The 23,642-nt window shown below is 42.7% G+C and overlaps 1 protein-coding gene across 1 annotated transcript in view; it reads right to left on the reverse strand.

The window, feature by feature from the left end:
* Positions 1 to 23,642, reverse strand: part of mgat5b (alpha-1,6-mannosylglycoprotein 6-beta-N-acetylglucosaminyltransferase B) — a 92,138-nt gene that overhangs the window by 18,291 nt on the left and 50,205 nt on the right. The window contains exon 10 of the mRNA XM_018761611.1: positions 1,770 to 1,901. Coding sequence (XP_018617127.1) covers positions 1,770 to 1,901 — 132 coding nt within the window. The remainder of the gene's footprint in view (positions 1 to 1,769; positions 1,902 to 23,642) is intronic.

A 23,642-nucleotide genomic window follows, 5' to 3' on the forward strand; every position in this document is an offset into this window, starting at 1 on the left:
TCCCTGCAGCACAAATGGGAACAAAAAGAACTGACATGCAAATTCCCGTCTGTATTTTATTTCCAATATGTCTCCTGTTTTCACAAGTCAACCTGTGTGAGGATGGTCAGATTAGATTTCTTGGGAAGCGCAGTGGCACAGTAAGTAGAGCTGCTGCTTTACAGCGCCTGGGTGGTGGAAGAGGACATCAGGCTTCTAAAACCATCTGCAGTACGCAGTGTATGCGAGTGACAGAAAGAGTGTGTTTCACTGCTGTATGAATGAGTGACTCATTGTGAGCTGTGTATCTAGTACCTTGGTGAATAAGGTGTGGGCTGATAACACTACATAGAGCTCATTGGAAGTTGCTTTGGAGAAAAGCATCTACTAAATGAATAAACATAGATTAGACTATTTTTATACATCAGTCTTGTAGTGCCACAGGTCACTCATTTGAAACTGCACTGAAAAGTGAACAATACAGGACAGTAGAGCTACAGCATGTACTTGGGGAAATTTTTGCTGATATGGTTGAAATGGGGTGTAAGCAATCACATTAAGTGTTAGAAGTATTAACAGCTTACATTTGTACACCCCGTCACACTGTTTGTGATATATATACACACACACACACACACACATTTTCAGAACCGCTTGTCCCTTACGGGGTCACGGGGAACCGGAGCCTACCCGGCAACACAGGGTGTAAGGCCAGAGGGGGAGGGGACACACCCAGGACGGGACGGCAGTCCGTCACAAGGCACCCCAAGCGGGACTCGAACCCCAGACCCACCCGAGAGCAGGACTGTGGTCCAACCCACTGCGCCACCGCACCCCTCCTGTGATATATACGCGTTTATTCATTCAGCTGACTCGTTCCTGCTGAAGGAACTCATAATGTCAAGCTACCTACAATTATTTACTCATTTATACAGCTGGGCAATTTCACTCGAGCCATTGAGAGTAAGTATCTTCCTCAAGGGTACTACAGCTGGGGTGGGATTGAAACCTACAACCTAACTCTAACTTACCCTAACCCTTTGGGTACAAAGGCAGAAGCTCAAACCACTACACTACCAGCAGCCACCATATACATGTATACATGCGTATATATATACACACACACACACACACACACACACACACACACACACACACACTGAAAAAGAACAACTGGAGATACGTTTTCCATTGTGCAGCGTAAACAGATCATAAGGCTGACTTCTGCAGACACCACAGAGGGCTCTACTTCAGAGGACCATAGAACAGACAGAGTTGTGACCTGCTCAGCTGTTCTCCATGGAATATAATTGGGTTTTAAAAATACATGGCGTCTGTGCGCTCCGTTATCAGATGTCAATATGAGGTTGGTCGCCTGCGACTGCGAGAGTACGCTCCCATCTCTCTGCTCCAGCTGAATCGATACCCCACCACTTGTGGTGTGGCACGAACACTCCCATTACAATATTAGTGCTTTGACAAAGACGTTATATGCATCACAACTCTAAGTACACCTGCGTGTTTTCTATCACGTCATTTCTACCATGTCTACCTACAACTTTTCACCCTTCATCCCCCAAGCACACTCACCCCCACCCGCACACCCTTGAGGGCACCTTCTTGGACTCTTCGAAGAGCACTATAAACCCCAATGGGAAAGCTCTTCATGAGATTAGCTTTCACGTCCACTAATGCATTCATTCGTAGATGAAAACTGAAAAATGAGATGGCACACAGTTGCATTGTTGCTAGGAGGTAAAGGGAGGGCATACATGAAGCGGCTCACTTACTTGTACTTCTTCAGCGACAGGCCCATGTGCTGCTTCATCTGCTGTAGACCGTGGTAATCTGTGTAAATGAGGTCAAAGGGCAAAGGGCCCGTGAGGGGACAACTTCCTCTTCCAGGGGGCACCCCAAGGAACCTGCAGTGCAGAACCACAAAGGGCAATTCATGTGAAAGGCTGTCAGAAAGAACTGCCTCTGCACTTGAGTTCTAGATGCAAAGCAGCAAATACAGCAAAAATAAAACCCTGACACGTACTGCCCCTGTGTCAAAAAGCGAGGCGGAACAATGCACATGTGTGAAAGTACAGCACAGCTGGTTCAGATACGTGACAGAACAATTTTCCACAGAGAATATGATTTTCACAAGGCCTATTCTCATTCTTGGGATGTGCAATATGGAGGTGTCACTTCAGACCTGGGCAGCTCTGGGCTGTTTCACCATTGCAGTGGCACCTCTACAGCTTCTGGTCCATTCAATTAAGAGCGCTGACAGTGAGCGATGAAACAAACTCATCCAGGTGAGCACAACGTGGCTCCATTAGAGTCAATGCTAGTGGCATGACAGGCGATGGCAGCGTCCTCTACATCTCCAAGGCACATTCGGCGCACCCCTCCCCCAGCTCCTCCAGCCCCGTCTAGTCCCATTCAACCTAATTACACATCAAGCCACTAAGTGCCCATTTGTCAGGGTGGTCGGTGGAACTGCATGTTAGACAGACAATGCAGAAATCACGGAAAAGAAGGCTTCATCGTCTGCAGCCATTGCTCTGTGCTGTATGCACGGGCTTCGCTCGTGCAACGCGGTTTTTCGCCAAACGTGGTGGCTGAAAAAAACAGCATTGGAATCCGGCTCCGAGCCTCCACAGCTCTTTGGTCCACAATTAGTTCTGCTCGCGCAGTCTCTCTGTGAGCCCTCAACTCCCATCTATGACCTGTGTCGGTGTTGTGCTGTACTTTTGTCAAAACCGCCCTGTGCCAAGGTAAACTTTGGAGCTGTTAATTAGATCCCACTGAGTGATGAATCATTACAGTCAAGCTGTTAGAACTGGGTGAAAGAGAGAAAAAGGAGATGTTATCTGCATTGACAGGCTTGTGTCAAAACACTGGAGCCCAGCATCGACAAAATCACTTTCTTTGAATTCCTTATGACGCACTGAGTCAAAGGCCCAAGAAGTGTGAAACCCGTCTTGATACATTATGTCTGGGAACCACTGGATGCGTTTTCCGCTTACCCATAATGCATCAGTTGTGTCCCTGTGCAGTTGAGAGGAATCTGCTGGCCTCTCGCTGCCCATACGCTTTTAAAGATGTAATTAGAGAGAGTGCATAGCCTGACAATGGAGTGGAACAAGGCCTGGGCAGAAGTCACCCAGTAAGAGAGCTAGTTTCTTGAAATGCTTCTTCTTCATCCCTTCCCCCTGCTTCCTATCCCCACACTACATGCCAGCAGTTGGAGCAGCTATTTTTCCATTAAAAGAGGCCAGTCAAATATTGCTGTTAGCCTCCCTGACACAGAGCTGACTCGGTTTTCAGAAGAAAAGGAGTAAAACTGCTGTGGCGAATTGATTCCCTCCAGTCCCTGGGTGGACCTCTCACAGCTGAAAGGATTTTTCTTATCATTTCAGCTTTCCTGTCATCAAGTTGCACTTAATGGATCATTTTCACTCAGTGCACAGACTGATGACTGACGACCATGGCACCCCAAGAGATGCTTGTTGTGGGAGTGAGGGTTGGGCTGCTTTAACTTTGGGCAGGGTTATGCAGTCATCTTTGCGTATCCGGCCCCTTTAAATCTCAGTGCTCTTGTTGCAAGTCTACAGAGCCTTATTAAATGTTTGATCGAAAGTTGTGCACCACATTTTCTCTCCCTTTCATGACAAATGTGCTCAGAGTAATGTGCCACAGGCCTGACTGGATTCAATTTCAAATTCATCCCTGTTTCTCTGGCGTTAAGACTGTAACAGAACCATCACCAATCATTCATTTCCATCCTAAAACAATGTGCTTTCTTGTTATTGTTTCAGCAACATAATAATTCCTGGCATTATATCTGACATTCAATAAACAGACAGGTAGCTACTGTAGACTGACTGGAAACCTACTTCCTCAAACTATCTCACTTGGGTCTCTGCCAGCCATTTAGGACAGTCTTTGTTGTAGCTGATGTCAGTAATAATACGGCCTTCTACAATCAGCAAAAAACTGCAGGATAAAAACATTACGAAACAATGTAGGTTAACACTTCAAATCTGCAATTTGCAAAAACAGAGCAGGATAATTAAATCACAGAATCAACCAAATTTCAGTAGGCTCAGTAAGTCCAGCCTAATGTTCCGTAACAGTGAAACCCTAATCCTGCAATTTTGGAATCTAAAATGTTCAACTTCTTTACCTTTTGTTTTAATGAGACGAGATAAAATAAAAGTTACGTTCAATAAATAATGTCTCATAATGAATCATAGCTTATTAAAAGCACTTTCTCAAACAGTATTAGCCCACTTGATGAACTCAGTGTGTACAAGACATGTCAGGAAATACTGGATTGATGGAGAATTTATCTTAATTATCAGAATGCTATCTTCTGCATGAGTCTGATGTGGAAATGTACACCCTCAAACATCTACAATGACCTCCACTGAATGATAGATGGCAGCGTAGAGAATCTGGGTCACAGCACCAATGCACCCAGTGTGGTGCGACCATAACCCTTAGAACCAAGCACATATAATTTCCCAACAAGTTGCTGATAGTTGCATAAAAGAAAGAGCTTCTGAAAGTTATCCTACAAAAATCCTCTTTACTCCACTGGGTGATATCATTAACCAGCACCTTACAGCCAAGGGTAGTTCACACAATTGAGGTGTGGAGAAAAGAGCTCCAGGTCAAATTGCATAAGTTATTGCATAAGTAACTAAGTAAATAAATACTGCAATGCAGTGCAATAAAATATTTCTCCATGCTTTTGACTTTCTCCAATGATAGTTTTTGTTGTTATATATAATTGCACATATATAACAACATACAGTATATAATTATATATCACTATATATATAGTTATATATTATATACAGTATGTGTCAGGTTTGAAATTTGACAAGTATACAATGGCTTTGTAGGGAAATCTGGATTTCCCACTTTAAACCAACAGAATCTATCAGTGAATGTCATCTGTTAGTCTAAGGTGTGACTGACAGCAATGCACTTTCTTGGCATGTGTATTTGATCATCCCCCCACAAACACACATCCCTGGGACCTCCTGCCAAATACTTGACTAGTGGGAGTGAAAGAGCAGCAGGTGTTGTGGATGAGTGTCTGGGATTCATTAGACATTAGACATTAGTCATTAGACCTACAATGAATTGATACCTTCAGCAGGGCCAATGGGTATTACCATTTCAAAGAAGCTCCCTCTCCAAGCCTGCTGACACTCAGTCAGGCCCTGTGCACCAAAGATCCACAGTGCCTCTCTTAGAAAACAGTAACATTCAGGAAAGATGTGGTCATCAGCCAATTAGTGCAGATATGATCAAAAGAAAAAAAGGATTTTGGATGCAAGATAATTTCTTGTACTGTTCCGAATTGCTAATCTCCTTCAATTGTCTAGTCTTCCCTGTCAAAACTAAGCAGAGTTGAGCAGAACCCTATTTTCACATGGTTACGCAACTATAGAGGGGAAAAGTACAAAACCATATCACTGTCATCCTGGACCACACAATTCCATGCAATTCCTTTGGACATATTCAGTCTTCGTGCTCTTCCCAAATGAGAAGGCGATTAAATAATCTCAATCCAACCAGTTTAAAGTAGCTGTCTGAAAGAGAAAATAAATAAGGCATGAAAATTCTATGTTGTCATGTGTATAACTACTCTTGTCCTGGAGCAGGGAGCATGTCCCAGCCATTCTACTGTCCCATGCCAGCATTTCTCATTATATCCCTTAACAGGAGCTCCAGGCCGTGCTCACATTGTCTGGGCTCAGGAGAGCCAGCCGTTTCCCGACACTCCCTGCCTTGTGCATTGGCCCTTTAAGCCTCCCGACTGTTTTGGTTCCATTATTGGATTTGCTCGCCCTCAGACCCCAGGCCCCCGGGCTCCTCTTCAAAATCTGCTGCTTTTCCGAGGTCTCGTTAATAGAGCTCTATCTTCTCACTTTCTCTGCCCGCGTACTGATACAGGAACTGCTCTTCCATGCGCCTCTGTGCAATGACCCTTTGTTTAGACGTTCTTGATTTATCATTTTTTAAATCAGAATCACTCACTCCCATCAACATATGGGCCATCGCTAGAGAAACTGCACTCTTATTTTACATGCTTCAAATTTTATCCATAAGGATACATTCCAATAACAAAGGCTTTAGAGCTACACTCCACATGTGGCTACTGTGTGGCAACAAACACTAACTGCACTGCAAACACTGAAACACCCTTTACACTTCTAGTGTAAGGACTCTTGTCTTTGCTTGTCTGCTAGCACCCAAACGTTCACAGGGAAAGTGCAACAAGGTCAATAACATGACTTAGGAAGTCACGATGACTCTTGGAAAACCACTTCATCATTATCGTGAAACTTTGTTTCTAACAGGAAACAGCGTTTGTTAGCACCTAATTGAGTCTCCCGGAACGCTGACCGGGGAACTCGCACAGCCCAGAGCTCCATGCTCAATTTACTCTTTCCAAAGAGCCCGCTGGTCTGTGCTAATGGCTTTTAACCAAACGATGTGTCTCCCTAAATCACCGCATACCATTTGCTGGGATTGTGCTGTACTGTCGAGATCTTAATTTTTTTTAAAATAAGTCTAGGGGGTTGTGACACTCTTGCTTCTGTGATAAAACAAATAGTTATCAAAACGCTAGAATGGGGGACATGGTGCCACTGACATTGGAGGCTATAAAGCAAGCCAGACACAATAACTCATCACCTCCTGCAATCACTGCCCCCATCTCTTTCATTTACCCATTTTTAAAATACCCAGCAAAGTCGCACTGCTCAATACAGCAACCATGACAACCAGTCATAATACATTATTTGGGCAGCATGGCTTTGTTCCTTTTCATTTTTCTGGGCATTTAATAAGCAGCTGCGCACCTCTATAGATGCCTTTATTGCTTGGTGTGGGTCAGGAAACACAGCCAAAAGTGATTTTCCTCTGTCGGTGCAAATTTTTCAATCACTCGACGAATTGAAAATACTGCAACATTCAGTGGTTTCCCGTGACTGCGGGATAATCCCATTTTCAATGTCTTCTTTATTCAGGTTCTAACAGCTCCAACACAAATGAGTATAAATGGTGTAATGAGGAAATCATGGGACTGGTGAGGCCATGGGAGTGTGGGGCTAGCATCAGCAGCAGCACACACTGGATTGTCATGATTGAGTGTGTGGTGGTGCTGAACATGCAGTAGCTCTCACTCCTGGTTGTTGAAGGTGTGGGGCTTCGCTCTTGATCTAACATTTTGATCTACATATAACATGCAGGCAAACATAGGGGCAAGTTTGTGGGAAGCAGAACAACCCCAACCCCACACACTTACCAGGAAACAGCAACTCCTTGTATAGGAATGACTATGGACATCCTGATCAGTTAGACCCACACAGAGCTCTAGAACATATCTGTTCTATAATCAGACTCCTTATTTAAATAAGCCATGTTTCCAGTAAGTATACCGACACATACTGCACACCCATATGTGCGTGCAGAATGGCATGTCTGTGTCAGCAGGTGTCTTATTTTTCTTGCTGGCGAAACAAGACATATACAGAACAACTTCAGAAAGAGAAGCTCCTTTTGATTGCTAAATGAGGAGGGTAGCAGGCAGACTTCCCATGCTGTGGCTCCCTCGCTCGTCCTTTCACATGCATCTCGGCTGATATCAGCCTCATTCTGTTCTGCAGGTCACCCACAACAAATGGCAATACAAAAATAAAACAATAAAACATTTGCATGCACACATTACCATCACGTTTCATAGGCTGCAGGGCCAGCACTGTGCACACAGGGGTGTCACGAGGTTGAGACCTCTCTTGCGGCTGTGCATGGACTACTGCCCAATCCACACGGGGAGAGGTCAACAGAGCCTTGGACATTAACACAGACATCTAGTTTGTGACAGTGATCCTATACAAGGGAAAAGTGATGTACAAGGGAGTGAAAGCATGTGTATACACTCTGCTTCACAGAGGGGGCCACAGCTGCAGGTCCTACACTCTCCAGCCAAGGAATCATAGCAAAGCACACATTTTTCTCAGCTCCCATGTGAGATGTCAGCTGGCACCATGCGCCAAGAGCCTGTTTTTCTGTCTTTCGCTGTCTCTTGTAGTCTGCAGTGGTCCATTAACGCAAGCGCTGATACGTGGCTGAAGAAAAATGGTTTGTATTGCATCCGTTCTCCCTCCCCCTTCCTGCATATGCATAATGTTCTGGCCAGCATTTGTTTCCCTGTGGCAAAGCAGTTTTCCTCTGTCAGCAAACTTTGACTGGAACTGCAGTCAAATTTTGCTAAATCATAATGAAAAGGGTTCTCAGTTTTCAGCCTTTTTTTACAGAAAGGCTGTTTTCTATTAATAAAGGACAGATTTATTCACTTTTTACAGCATGTACTGCAGCAAGACAACATCAAATATATCCCTCAGTGACACCCTCAATAAATCTCAGATGTCTATGAAATATGCTGGCGATGATGACTAGGTGGCTGAGATGCATTTTACCATCATTTATGATTTTTTAAAAATCACCCGGTGGTGTTTTAGAAACATTTCTTCAATTTGTCTGCTGTGTGTACTTATCTGCACATCTTTATAGTTTGTAGGGATCACCCACTGTTGGGCTGGTAATACAAGATGCTCCATAGGGCCAAAGGCCGTGTGCACACACATGCCAGATTACACACTTCTTACTGCCTCTTCCTCTAGCAATAAGTCATTTAACACTGCCCAAAGTGATGAGAGCGTCAGAGTGTGTCAGTTCAGCTTGAGTGTACAAGGAGACACGCAAATATGAAAAGAACAACGTAAAAAATCCTTTCACTGAATGTTTTTACACTTAATCTTCAGAAATAAGCAGAGAGCTGCTCCAATAACAGTGACAGCCGTTTCAGCATATATGTATGGACATGGACATTGATAAATGCTCACTAAAGCTGAGTGTGCAAAATGTGCTGTATTGCACACTGAAAAGCTCATATAACAAATTAAGCCTTCATCAAAAATACTTACCAAAGCACTAATTAATCACAGTAACTCTAGCAGTCATCATCTCAGTTAAGATCTCACCATGTTTAAAAGTGAACGACATTGCTTACCAAAATCAACATATCTCCAGCTCAGTCTAATTTCAAGCCTTGTTATACAGATGTAAAGATTTTTCTTTAAATTGATGCTGATTTTACACTATTAAATGCAGCACCTTCTCAGGGAGGGTTAAAGAGGCTGACTGTGGCAAGGGGAGATGCATCACACTGGCTAAACAGATCAGTTCCATCAAAAGAGAGAACGTGCATGTGCCTGTGGTTCTGGTCGGAGGTGTTACCACAGATTCACTGCACCTACAATTCCAGCCCTAGATGCTAACAATTTATAACGTATCAGATGCAGTGGAAAATTGAATCGCGGTATAGGTCACTAACCTCTAAACAAGAGGATTAGGAGTTCACACTGTGGCTCAGACACCGTTTACTGCTCCTTAAGGACAATACCTGCACTCCTGAATTTGGTATTTTCAGCTCGAGTGTTCGCTGACAATAAAAATTGCAAAGCGTATGAAAGGGTAGTCATAAACGTGTGTAATTGTATTTTATGGGGCCCACAAAATCTTGGCCAACTCTGCCAAGGACGGCAAATGAGTGCATGAACAGCTGCAGAAACGGACACAGTAGGTAATGGACAGTCCTTATTGACAATTGATCCAGTGCTGGAGAACCAGGGCTAGAACACACTTGAGATACTAGCAGAGGAGAAGGAGGTGAGAAGGGGGTGGTGGCCCAGCTGCGAGGTGTGTGAGTGGCATAGAATCACAAGGGGAACTGAAATTTGCTTTTTATTTACCTCGGTGGTAACACAGAGGGGGAGCACAGAGAATTGCTCCACTTCACTCCAAACACCTTACAGCGAAAGAATCAGCTGGCCAATACATGCCTCGGTTTTGTGGACAGGTCTGCCAGCCCAGGTGTGTGTATGCTTTGAATTTGTGCTTCTTATGGGACATGTGGACTGATGTGGCTTGGTACTACAGCATAAGAGAGATGTTCTGGTTAATTGGTTAAGCCCTCCGGGGGAACTGGAGGAAAAACCTATTCACCCCTGTCCAGCTCCAAAGAGGATGACCCTGTTCTCCCTACAGCTGTCGGATTACGCAGGTTGCGAACTGGGATGTGGTGTCGCGTCACGAAGGAAACCTCTTTGACAGCAGAATGTTGCGCACCCAAATTCAACAAGGTTCTGAGTGACTGATCTGTGCAATTAGACCATGACAACAGTGCTGAGTGTCCACCTGAGTGAGCAGTTCATTTAGCAAAATGATAGCTAGATAAACACTTGGGCCCAAAGGAAATTGCATCAGGACACAGCAGCACAAAGCAGTGACAGAAGACAACAGATTAACACAGGAACAAACAAGCATCAACAATAAGCTTCAAATGCATTTTCTGTTAAAAGGGGAAAAATCTGAACAGGTGACACATTTTCACCTCATTATAAAGCATTATACCGATGATTCCTCATGCTCGACCCACTTCTCACAAACATTCAAATGTCCTTAGGTGAGTCGACATGTCAAAGCTTTCGAGCGCGTTTTGTTATCCGGTAACTGATATACAAAAGGAACGTGTCCATTTCCATTTGTGTCTCTCTGGCTTTTGTTTTGCTTTTGTCCACCTCATTAACGTCCTTTAGACTGCTGGAAAGCATGCACTAAGAGACACGTTGGCCTAATGCTTTTCAGCTTTTAATTTTGAGCAGCAGAAGCTGAAAGCCGAAGTGCTGTAATTGTGCTGATTAATGGCCCTCTACTCATCCACTCCACTGTGCACACCATCTTCGCTCTGGCTGCTCTCTGCTTTCCTCCATCCTTCGTCGATCTCTGAACACTATGACACAGATGCCCAAGCCACACCGAGCTGGGGGTGGTGATGGTGGAGAGACGGAGGAGTTTCACAACACCCTGCAGAGAGCGAAAGCCCTGATGTTGGCACCCTTGCATCCAATCGGTCCATCTCGGCAGATGTGTTTTTCTACATGGCACGTTGTTAGCTGCCTCTTTCCAATTAACTGCTCCACCTTTTCTGAAAATAGCTGCGTGCTTCTCTCAGCAGCGACAGAACACACACACACACACGGACAAAATCTCTATATATGTATATACATTTGTGTGTGTCTGTGTCAAAAGTCTGCACTTGGCCATGATGGAGAAATTCACGGAAGGCAACAAGGTGCTAGGAAATTGATAACAACTGTATCGATTTGAGCTTTAAGCTCCTGTGTCATGAGTATAATGTGGTTTGGCGCTTTACACAGGCTGCAGGGGACAGAGCTGCTCTCTCCCTCTCCACATCCTTTTTCGTTATTCTGTACAATGCAGGTAGAACTCAGCTGTTTTTTTTTTTTTTGTGCACAGCTCTTTTTCGAGATTTTTTAGAAAAGGTAAAAATCTTGCACCCATTGTATTAGACAAAATGCACAATGCACATCTGGGGTTCTTTACTGCTGACAGCGACACCGAGAACAGCATGCGTTTCTTTTTGAAAGGAAGGTTTGCTACCACGGTGGGGACACACATGGTGCATTTAGAGTCAGCCTGATTTAGAGCAGCAGAGCTGGGTACATTTCTGGATCTTATTCCATCACAAAGACCCGCTTCATGGTCTTTGGGCGAAAAGCTCTTTGCTGTTCGTGCGAAGCAGTGACTTTGCAGTGGTGGCAAGGAGAGGAAATCTGAACAAAGCAGGAATGAATGTCGGTTGGTGAAAGGCACAACATCATTAACCTCTTTCCAGAGCCCCGACTGAAGTTTCAAACTAAGTTCGTAGGGACAAAAGGGAAGCACAATGCAGTCGGATGAAGTCGCAACTCAAAGTGCAAGTAATTTCATGTAACTTTAATGGGATTTGCCAAGACTGATGAAGAAAAAATATAGCACAAACCCCAAGGTAGCTACAGGCTTGGTGCTGTGGCCTCACTGCCACAAGGATCCTGCAGCAGAAAACAAAACTGACAGTAACACCTTAGTCTGCTGCCTCTAAACCTCTCCTCAGAGACAGAATTTAAATATTTATAGGAGGCTTTCAGTGGAGTGAATGCACTGCTCTGAAATATGCTTTTCTGAAATATACTGTAAATATATATACATAAATATATAGACGTACTGTATATATTTTTGCAGGCCTCTGACTCATGATGTTCCTCACTAAGGCATGGATTGCTGGTCTTCGCTGCCTTGTCGAAGAGTGGGAGTGGCAGATAGCACCAGCCCAGCCAGCGGGAGCTCTTCTGCTAGACTGCTGTGCAGGCGAGCCGCTGTTTTCGCCCTTTTATCGTGCGCACTTTGAGCAAAACGTAAAAGCGGTGTTGGGTACGGGAGGGTGTTGAGGTGGGAGGGGAGGAGCCTAATTTAGATTCCTAGTGTGAAATGAGATTAAGGAGCGAGTGGCACTCGTTTGTGTGCAGAAAGCAGTGCCGTGAAAGACAACACTCTAAATGGATTACAGAGCGGGGCTGGCAGACGGCGTGCACTGACAGGGGGCGTGGGTTCTTCAAAACCAGTGTACATGTCAGATTAGCAGGGAATTATACATCCCGGGGTTCTGGTTTGGCCAGCCCCAGTCAGGCCCGTCAGTCACAACGTACTTCCCCTCCCACAGTTTTCCGGGAGCCATGAAAGAGCACACTGAACGCACCGGACAACGCTGCCTAACCAAAGAAGCTTCAGTAGTAAACCATCAACAGGTACAGCTTAGCAAATGGTGGGGTTCCCTTACCCTCCAACAATGAAACTTCTCCACACACAGATCTTTATTTTCCCTTCACGCACAGTAGCTAATTACCTCTCTCCCTGGGGAAAGAGGGAGAAAGCTCACCTGAAGTGACAGCTCTTAGCAGCGCTCAACTCAAACTTGGCCTCATTCCACCAGCCCCTCCGAACCCCTCTCCGCTATAAGACGTGTGATGTCCCTGACAAATGCAGAGCCAGTAGCGCTAAATCCCCAGCCAGTTAACCTCTTCCCCTCCACCACAAGCCAAGACCCCCCCCAGCTGGCCCACTGTGGTGCACTGTCACCGAACACTAGCTCACCTGTCTCTGTAAGTGGCAACAGCAGAATTTAATCTACACTCATGCATACATGGCACCTCTGCAGAGGACAGGTAATCGATTGCCTTTTTAAAGATTCTGAAGGTGAGCCTATATTCTTTATGTGAATGAATTTTAATAATTTCCTTAAAAAAATCACAAGACAGCATTCAAAAATGAATCCATGGTTATCTATCAAATGGTGTCTTTTGCACTTGACTTGCTTGAGTGATGAAAAAACATTGACCTCAACAGCACTCATTTCCTGCTACCTTTATTTATTTAACTGTGAATAAATGCTCCAGTGACCAGAAGCCCAGAGAGGAATTGTGTGTGAAACGTGTTTATTATTAGCATCGATATTCTCTGGGAGATCAGGCAGGAGAGCTGCTTTTGTCTGGCTCTTCACGGAAAAGTAGAAGGAAGCCTCGGGGTGCAAACTGCTTCGCTTAAATCACAGGAATAACATGGCATTACTGCTACATGCATGACAGAAGTCTGAAGCACCCCGGAACGCAGCCCTTGCAAAGCATAACTTGCTGAAGTACATAGAAACATTATTAGATTCGGTAATTACAAGGTCTGTAGTGGTAATGACAAAAAATGTTTGAATCCCAAATGATGCCTTGCTAATTTTAGCTCTTTGGCCTTTAAAATGACCACTGGCAGGAGAGAAATCTGAAGAGCTGATGGGCACAATCTCGCTACACCGCAAGGCTTTTCACAAAGCAATCAGCACAACAGTCATTGGATTGCCGAGTGGAGTTCGGCCAAGAGCCGATGAGGTCCTATGTGCATTCACCAAAAGAACAGTGCGGCAGAAGGCAGGGTTAGCCAGGCCTTTATGCAACCTGCTACACCCAAGGGCTCTGCTGTGGTACTATTCATGCACATGCGTGCAGAATGGTCTGTTTCTTTGTGTACAAAGAAAAATATAAGGCTGAAAAAATGAGAAAACTTTTTCTTCAAAACAGAATCCCCATGGTTAACAGTTAAATGTCCTAAAGTTCAAAAGGGGAATTTCTTCATGAATAAGATGAGATGTGTTTTCAGTCATCTTAGGGAGAATTTAATTCAAGGCTACAGCAATACAAAATTTCCCTCAAATCTGAACTGATGGCAGAGCGGACAGCCTCCTACAGCACTCACCAAGGAACTTTGGTACCCTCAACCCCTCAGATATCTCTGCTTGCTTTTGGAATGATCTCCGACCTTTTAGGAGGAAAGTATACCCTGATGGCTGTATCCGCATGATAATCTGTCGCTAAGAAAAAAGAGGGGGATTGTTGATAGTGCTTCCACTCTGCTCCGGCTTCTGTTAACAAATTTCGGAGCGTGACCCTGTTTGTTCCTGGCCGATGTTAAAAAAGGCAGGATTATAAATTTGAAAGACGCAGTGTTTATTTCCTCTGTGAGTAGCATGCACACATTTCTCCAGCACAATAAATACAACTGGCTCCAAATTGTTCCTTGTTTTCATTATGCAATTTTATTATCTCCCAAATGACATATTGCCTATTCGGTAGGAGGTAACAGGCATTTTTAAAATCCTTGCAGCTGCAGAAGGGTAGGATGCATTGTGTAGCTTTTCTATGCAAGACCAGCATGGCTGTCCTTCTCTATTTTGTTACCTAAGAAAACTTCCATACCCTCACATACCCTGTCAGACAAGAGCCAAAGCTTAAAGCTGTTTTTTTCACCAATGCATATAACATACTGTACTGTGTATTACTAATAGCTAAAAAACCATGGAACCTGAAACTGAAGGTACCATTATAAATGACCTCCAGTCATTTAAAATGCATGAATAACAGTGATCATAAAATCGAAAGCATAAGAAGAAAAGAATGCCTTGTTTGTTCTGGCTTTGGCAAAGAAGTAACAGCCTGCATGTCAGCTATCCTCAGAATGCCTGTCTACTGGCCTTCATTGAAAATGTATTTCTAAAAAAATGCCCTAAATATTGCACTGTTTAGATTACAGCACACAAAGTAAAGTGTGGTGAAGACCAAAATCCATCCACCATTGCTACAGAAGTACTTCTCTATTGTCTTCCATTGCACACCAGACACATCACAGAGTATGCTTCCATCTATGTCAAGTACTACACAACATCCTGGCAGAGAACAAAAATGTGCTTTTCAGTGTCAGGCAGACATTATACTGTTTAGCCTTACAGCTGTCAACTCTGTCAGCCATACAAGTTGATAGTGTTGACTTTAAATAAGGGGCACCATTTCCGCAGTGCGGAGAATCTGTAGACAAGAGTAAAGTAGAGCAAAAGGCAGCAATGCATGCCGTTCCATCTCTGCCAACATACACGTAAGGCCTACCCAGTAACGGTGAGCTTTGCAGTGCAGCAAGCCAAGTAGTGGTCTATAGAAAAGAAAAGCAAAACTACAAAAGTCCCCTCTTGGGGAAACTGGACATTCGTTTCTCAAGAATATTGCTACCAGATGCCCAAGGTGAAGGCCTGCTGTGGTGGCTGAACAACACACAGCTATTTTGTGGGACAAACAGTTTTAGGACCCTTTGGGGATTATTTTGTGGCCCATGATGCATTGCATTCACTGCAAGTTGACAGGTGGCCAGATCTGTAGGCAAGGTCATCAGAGAAATCTCTGCTTGGCCATTGGAGCAACAAGGTGAACTTTACTGCGAGAATCTTGGATAATCAGGCCCACAGTGACCAATTATGCGCTGCTTCTGCAATTTCTGTGACCAATCACCGATGTTCATTTATCAGGACTCCTCTGCAAGTTCCCTGTATTTTTATGCTTTTAGGCACTTAATGGTTCAAACTATCAACTATGTGTTTATTGGTAACTTCTCAGTAAACTCAGATTTTTTTATTTGACTCTGTTTGTCTTTGAGAGTCTGGGGAGATTAGAGTGTTACGCGAAGTAACCAAAACTGAGTCATTCATAAAATATGTGATAGGATCTGTAGATCAATAAAGACTGAAGTAAGGTCATGAAAAGCTGCCTTTCAGTTACTGCTATAAAACCCAATTCTAGTTTTCTTGCATTCTATTTAAATTTCAGAACGCATATAGTACCAGAGGGGTGCAGTAGTGCAGTGGATTTGGCCAGGTCCCACTCTGTGGTGGGTCTGGGGTTCGAGTCCCGCTTGCGGTGCCTTGTGGTGGACTGGCATCCCATCCTGGGTGTATCCCCACGCCCTGTGCTGCTGGGTTAGGCTCCAGTTCACCATGATCCCGCTTGGGACAAGTAGATTCAGATAGAGTGTGTATGTGTGTGATACAATACCAGTCAAATCTACTGAAACTTGTAAAGTGATTTATTCACATTGTTGGCATGTGTGACTGTTTCAGGAATCCAGACTTAGAGACAATTTTTTGGTTTTGGAGTACACTCAGGCCTCATTTTATGGAGTTTTGAAAAGCCAGTAGAATGGCTTGCGAAAACAATCTTTTTTTTCACCCAACAGGCTTAATATTGATTGGAATGGCATTTTGCCTATTGTTAAATCATTTTTCTTCCATACATACCCTTCATGCAATCTTAATATGCACATATACACGCAGTCAGCCTAGCACAGATGATTCACAAAACAACTTCCGTCCCGTTATTGGTTCGGAACTTCGTTTCACAAAACAGCTAAGTAAACATGGGATAAATGATCGTGGGAACATTTAAGAAAATTACAGAACACATTAAATTTATTTAACTAGGTATAGAAACTTTGACAGTGTCAACCAGTCAAAATCAACAATTTATGAAAATCTAATATTAAAAGTGAAGCAGCAAATTCAAAACTATAATTTCTTCAAATCAACTTGTTAAGCTACTTGCAATTATTTACACATTTATGCAGCAAAGTAAGTACCTTGCTCAAGGGTACTACAGCAGGGATCCAAACATTACATTTGCATTTATTTATTCAGTTGACGCTTTTCTCCGAAGGGACTTACAATTTACCCATTTATAGAGATGGATAATTTTTACTAGAGTAAATTAGTGTTAGTATGTTACTAAAGACTAGTATAGCAGGGGGTGAGATTTGAAGCTGGGTCCACAGCATTGCACCTCTAATGACATAGTGTCTGTCTGTTTTGCGGACTGAAAGACATAGGCTGATCTTCAGCGCCAAAGATCCTGTGCACATGACCCCCTCATAATGGGAACTCACCTAATGGGGTGATTTCACAGGATCAGTTAATCCTGTTATGTGAGGAGTGGGTGCATTTACAGAAACTTATTGAAACCTTTTCAGTTATGATCAAAGTTAGTTTATAGCAAGTGGATGCATATACAGAAACTCTTGACTGGTACTGTACATGGACATTCCTTCACTTAAAGGCTGCCATAACATTGTGTATAGACATGTTGTACCAACATTCCATAAAAATTCAAAGCAATTAAAATCTAAGAGTCCAGTGTTGTTAAGGAGCCATTACATTGTGAAATGTTATTAGAATGACATTTTAGTACCTTATGTGTTCGAGCCTGTTATGACAGACGTTATGACAGTTACCAGACAATCACAGACTTTTATGAAATGCTTATTAAAATGCTGTATAGTTTACATGTACAATATGGATACCGCATAGCATACAAAATGTAAAGAGAGACAGAACATATACTGCAAAATACAAAGCTATTCAGAAAACAAAGTCATGTAGAATTTTGACTGAAGTGGAATTTTTATAATGGACACTTTTTAGCGAATACATCATCAACACTGATATTTTTATTTTCTTGTACAAATGTGAAAAAATATGCTCAGATGAAGCGCTTTCAGTACTGTCATTATTAAATTATTTCTGCTACTAAGACTTTCCTTCTATTTTGTGTGCTTCCTGGTGGGCACAAAAAAATTGTTCCAGAGCTTAAGTCAGTTTTTTTTCTGCTGTTTATTATTGACTTTCCATTTCAGACTGACACATTCAGCCACACAACGGAACACTATTTCAGTTTTTTGCTGAGGACAAGTATTTTTTTCTGCAACTCCACAAAAATAATAATTGCACAAATCACATACACAAAAACAAAAGGATCAGGAAAACGAATATTACACCAACTTAGTTCCAAGGGACCACATTCTGTGAAAGGCTCGCTGTGAGGACAAGTGTATTCACATTTGTCCAGGTAAAATGATTTAACGCCACACAATCAAGCAGCAATTAAAAACAAAACTCAAACAGTGAGGGCTCACTTGGATGCCATGCCATCTCAGCAACAACAGGCTACAGTTTTTCTTCCTGAAGCACCCCTGGACCAAAACAAATCTGTATATTCCAGTCACCATCAAAATGACCTTAAGCTATAGGACTGGAAATGAGGGATTTCTTGTCTGATAGACACTGCAAGTTACAAATGAGTTTGGCACAGGGATGGGGTTGGCTGGTGGTAGGATTTTTACTGACAGAGTGGCTCAAAGCCTTATTCTTCTCTAGCTGAGCTGAAATTTCTGTAACCTCAGAAATGTCCCAGTCCACTAAGGTTCTCAGGAAAGGGCTCCTTAATCCATGATCTTAGTTTGAGGCAGCTATTGGAAACAACACCCACAACGAATACAAAATACATCATATTAATCAGTGTCTTTCAAAAGAATTTGCCTGTTTGCATATTTGTTATATTCTGTTCCCTCAGCACCCTCAATAAATATTCCTTTCCATAGGAAATCAATAAATACTGAAAAACAAAATAAAAACAATTTAAAAAATCACCTAAATGCCTTGGGCACATCAGAAGTCAATTCATTTGCTATTATAAACCTGAAATGTTGTGTGTGCAGAAAATGTCCTTATATTTTTGACTTTGCTGACCATTTATGTGGTGCAAGAGTTAAAGTTCCCCTTGATATGTCAGGCAGTTGCTTCAATCGTTTCCGTCTACATCCAAAAATAATGGCTCATATATTTTAACTGAGGTATAAAAATCTACAAATAAGGAAAAGGGTAAATCAGAAATAAAGGACACAATATCTATTTTCATCTAGACTGTATCCCATCTCAGCCTTGGGCCTACTGTGCTCTGGACCCCTGTGACCCTCAACAGGGCAAGCAGTTAATGTTAAGGGATGTATAGATGTATATCCATTGAAGCACTGTAAAGCTGGCATTAAGAAGTGAAAACCATACCCCACAGGTGCCCAAATAAGACTAACCCTCCAAACTGAGTACCTGGAAATAGAGTAATTTGGTCTCAAGGTGAGCCAAGACCATCCTTGCTGTCAAGCAATCTTGCTGGTTGTACAAAATTACTCTCCCTGTTTGCAAAACTGGAAAAGAAAGACTTAACCAAAAAGACGTTACATTAACATTCAAACATTTGGATCCTTTTCAACACCATCTCATTTTTCAGTCCTACAGTCCCTTTTTAAAGGCCACATCTAGTGTTAATTTCCTCCAAGCAAGACCTTTCCCTCCCCTCAGGTCCAATTAATGTCAAGAGGTGTGGAATGGCCCAAGGTACTGCCTGCCATATTGATTTATACTTTTGCACCTCATTGCATATGCAGCTCAATCCAGATGGATACAGTATTATATGCAAGTAATGTAGCTGCATAACATAATTATAAATGCTACAAACTAGAATCCATCTAACAGAACAGACAATGTTTGAACCAGAATGTGATCCACCCGCCCACTTTTATTAACCACTTGTCCTTATTAGGGTTGCCACACCCCAGCGCCTATCCCACAGTCACTGGGCACTAGGATAATAGGAGTATACTCTGGACAGGATGCCAGTTATTCACAGAGTAGCCACATAGACATTAATAGACTACAGGTAGTTTAGAGCCAGCAGCAAACCTGAAACACATGTCTTTGGGAGGAAACCCACACAAACAGAGGTGAACATGCTAACTTCAGACAAACTGAGCACTATTAACCACCATGCCTCCCCAGAACATTATTCATCGTTAAAAAAAAAATGATGAGAGGTAAAAAAAAATTCAAAAGCCATACAATTCACATATAGAAAGTACAGACAGCACATTACATGCCAAAATTGTTCAGCAGAACAGCAGCTACGAGCTGTTAGGGATTTTGGCCTTTAGGGACACATCGAAAATGGTGACTGCAGCAGTAGCTGAGGTGATACACCGAATTAACAATGGAACGATATACAAGAAAATGCCCAGCAGACCACCAGCTAAAACCATTTATGGAAGTTTCACATAAACAACAACAACAGCAGCAGCAGCAGCTGTAGTAACAACAGTAAAGGTCTCTCATCAGTCACAAGGAAAAAGTAACTTTCAAATGGTGCCAAAAAAAATCTTCAGAGAAAGCAATTTCTGTTCTGGCATGAACTTGAGAATTTCTGAATAATACAGTTCCTCAGTAGCAAATACATAAAGGAGAAAAATGCCTTTCTGAGGATAAACAGAAAGAAATAATGAGATTACAACCCGTTATATGTGCTTTACACTACTGAAAGAGCAAATAAACAGAACTGATGTATTTAGATAAACCTGTTTGGTTTGAGATATACTACAAAATCACACTGGACAATAAACTGTATGTTATTAACTATAATAAAATTTTAGAGGGTATATTATTAGCATTTTATTTTGAAATACAAATAAAATCCAAAACTGCCCTCAAAACCCCTCTCCCTAGTATGTGGCTATCGTGGTAAATAGGATTATATATTTTCAAATGTTCACACAAACTAAAGAGCTGCTTTTGAAAAATCACAAAAAACACAAACACCGTTTCATAGTTTATTTAGCATTTCATAATTCAAAGAATGTAAATAAAATGCAAAATTACACATAATTCAAAGGCAAATAAAATGCAAAAAGATATATTATGCAAAGGCAAATTGCGGGTGATGCCAAATTTGCATGCAGAGCATAAAAATGACAATAAAAAAGAACAGTTGAAATGAGCAATGGGGCGCTGACACTCGGAAATACGTTGAAAGATATCAGTCAAAACACATTTCGCTCAAGCAAACTTAGACAAAGCGTAGTCCCCATGGAGAACAGTTCTCTGCCACGTGAGCACTACTTTACAAAGGTGCAGCGCTTTCATTAATAAATGCCAAGATGAACAGGCTCACAATGACAAGTCTGTAAAGCCAAATAACCAAAGATTCATTCAGCGACAAAATGAATGACAAAAAAGACCCTAATTTCTGGACTCTCGCTTCACATCTGACATCCACCACAAGAAGAACAATGACACGCTTTAGCTCCCCTGCACGCCTCTCGTCTACAGATTTGGTTTTCATTATCAGGGAAATTTGATGAGAAGTGTAAAACATGGCTGTGCGAACAAGAGAGACAACCAAAACAGCGATCAATGCTAGATTAAGTTCCACCCTTTCTTTATCTACACAGTAACATCATACAGTATATTGTATCAAACCCACTCAAAAATCAATTCTTTTATTTTGAAAATGAAAACCTAACCTTACTCAAGCATGTCTCTTTGTGGTGCACTCTGAAAGGTAGAATTTGTGCTAAAAGGTTTACTCCTTAAAAAAAGATTTTGAAAAAGGCTCAGCCATTTGGCTCGTGAAGAGAAGCGCTTTCCCCTCAGTGCCCAAACGCCATCGATCCAAAGGCCAAGGGGCTTGGTGGCAGCCTTAGAGGCAGCTGTGCCAAGACTACAGTGAGTCAGTTTGTCCAGTGAGGTGTTAACTGGCAAAAATCGATAAAGCCCCTGTTGCATCCTGGAGATGTTCTGTACACAACTTGGCAGAAAACTTGGAAATATGAAAGAGAGTGAATCCAAAAGCATAACTAAATCCAGACTCTAACAACTAGAAATAAAAGCACGCAGCTGCCCTTTGACCCCTTGCAGCCTTATACACAATCCATTTATGGATATTACAGTGGTACAACATTAGGTGAAGCCACCTGTTCAGAGGTCTGTGTCTTAACAGCAATACCACTGTAGTGCACGACTGGTGTATACTTTATATTTATTCATTTCGCTAACACTTTTCTCCAAGCAACTTACAGTGTTAAAGTATTTACAATTATTTACCCATTAATGCAGTTGGGTAATCTTACAGGAGTAATTTAGGGTAATGTACCTTGATCAAGGGTACTACGGGCGGAGGTGAGATTCGAACGTGTGACCTATGGGTCCAAAAGGCAACAGTTCTAACCACAGCTGCCCCAATTAATTCTTCGGATTAAGCGAATCAACTCATACTCTGCTGTCATACAAAAGGTGGACACATTATAATACCACATGCGCCCAGAAGAAAATACCAAAAAGATGGTCTGCTTCAACATCCACTATGCCTGATGGAGCTTAAGAGAAAGTTCTCACCTGCAAGGACCTTCTCAACATCTGTAAGGTAACTGCCTGGAATTAAGTTCATGGACCATCAGTTTATGTTGGAGAACACTCATCTGCAGCAGCATTCCCGTTTTGTGTTCTCCCAGGCTTCGGTCCGTTGCTGCTGTCTGCTTATTACACCCAAAGCTCACAGGAAACAGCACGAGGGCCATAAAACGAAACTGAATTAACAAGCCCGACTTCCAATGCTTGGCTGCCCCTCTTCCCGACGAGGAAGGAGCAGCTCCTGAACACAGCGGTGGTTCACACTGTAGCAGATGTTGTCATTATCAACAGCTAGTCACACTCTGGAATTAGAAACCTTCTCCAAGTGCCGTGCAATGACAACACTGATTCAAGACTGTCAGGAGGGCTGATCAATGAGGTTCAGCCTGCTTTTATGAATCAAACCATGGTGGGTGATTGACGGGAAAACACTGAGTGTGCGCCTGTGCTGTGCTACAGTGGTGTTCTGGTCTTTTTTGTCACCGTCACAGATTCCTCTGTGCTTGTCTCCATTTCCTCACCGCAGGAAACGTGGACAAAAATGGAAAATGCTGTTCGATTCACACTTGAACTGGGCTCACTCATTTCCCCATTACTGAAAAAAATGTAAATTACATTTCACACATTTTTTCACACATTTCTGTAAAACAGATTTCCTGTAATAAGATTAGAATTTTCTAGGCTGCACACCAACTTCTCTGAGAATTGATTTGTTCCTCCGTGCCCTGCAACTCTGTGCTGTGCAGGTTTTTGAACTGGAAGGAGAAAAATGTCTGAAATTAACTGAAGCGTGCTCCTGCCGAATCTGCTGACAAAGAGATGCAGCTGTTGATTTATTCCCAATAAGTCTCATAAGGTGCACATTAAATATAGATCCACACTGGGGCCCTGCTACCTCTGAGAAAGGAATTGAAATGTCTGGCCTTGCAGGCAAACGCGCATCCTGTTGGTCTCCTGTTCTTCGTAGACGGATCCACAGCATCACCTTGGCCTCGGCCTCTAAGACATAACTGAGACACTGCCCACCATGCGTTGTGCACTTGAACATTTCAAGGACAGACGCTTCAGGACACTCCAGACACTTCAGGAAATTTTAGGAGGAGTACAGCTGCCACGCACACCTTCTTCCACCTATAGAAAGCAATTCTAAATAGCAAGTGATAATTAAATAAAAAAACCTTGCAATGTGCTGGGCCTGTAAGGGTACCAGCTCTCCCTCTTGCTTACTCTGGTTTTGCACCCAGTGTATGGTTCCATCCATAGAAACCCCTGTACTGGTGTTGCCATACTATCATACCTCTAAAGGCAATGCTCAGCACAA

Source organism: Scleropages formosus, chromosome 20, assembly GCF_900964775.1.
Source record: "Scleropages formosus chromosome 20, fSclFor1.1, whole genome shotgun sequence".
In the NCBI taxonomy this organism is placed as follows: domain Eukaryota; kingdom Metazoa; phylum Chordata; class Actinopteri; order Osteoglossiformes; family Osteoglossidae; genus Scleropages; species Scleropages formosus.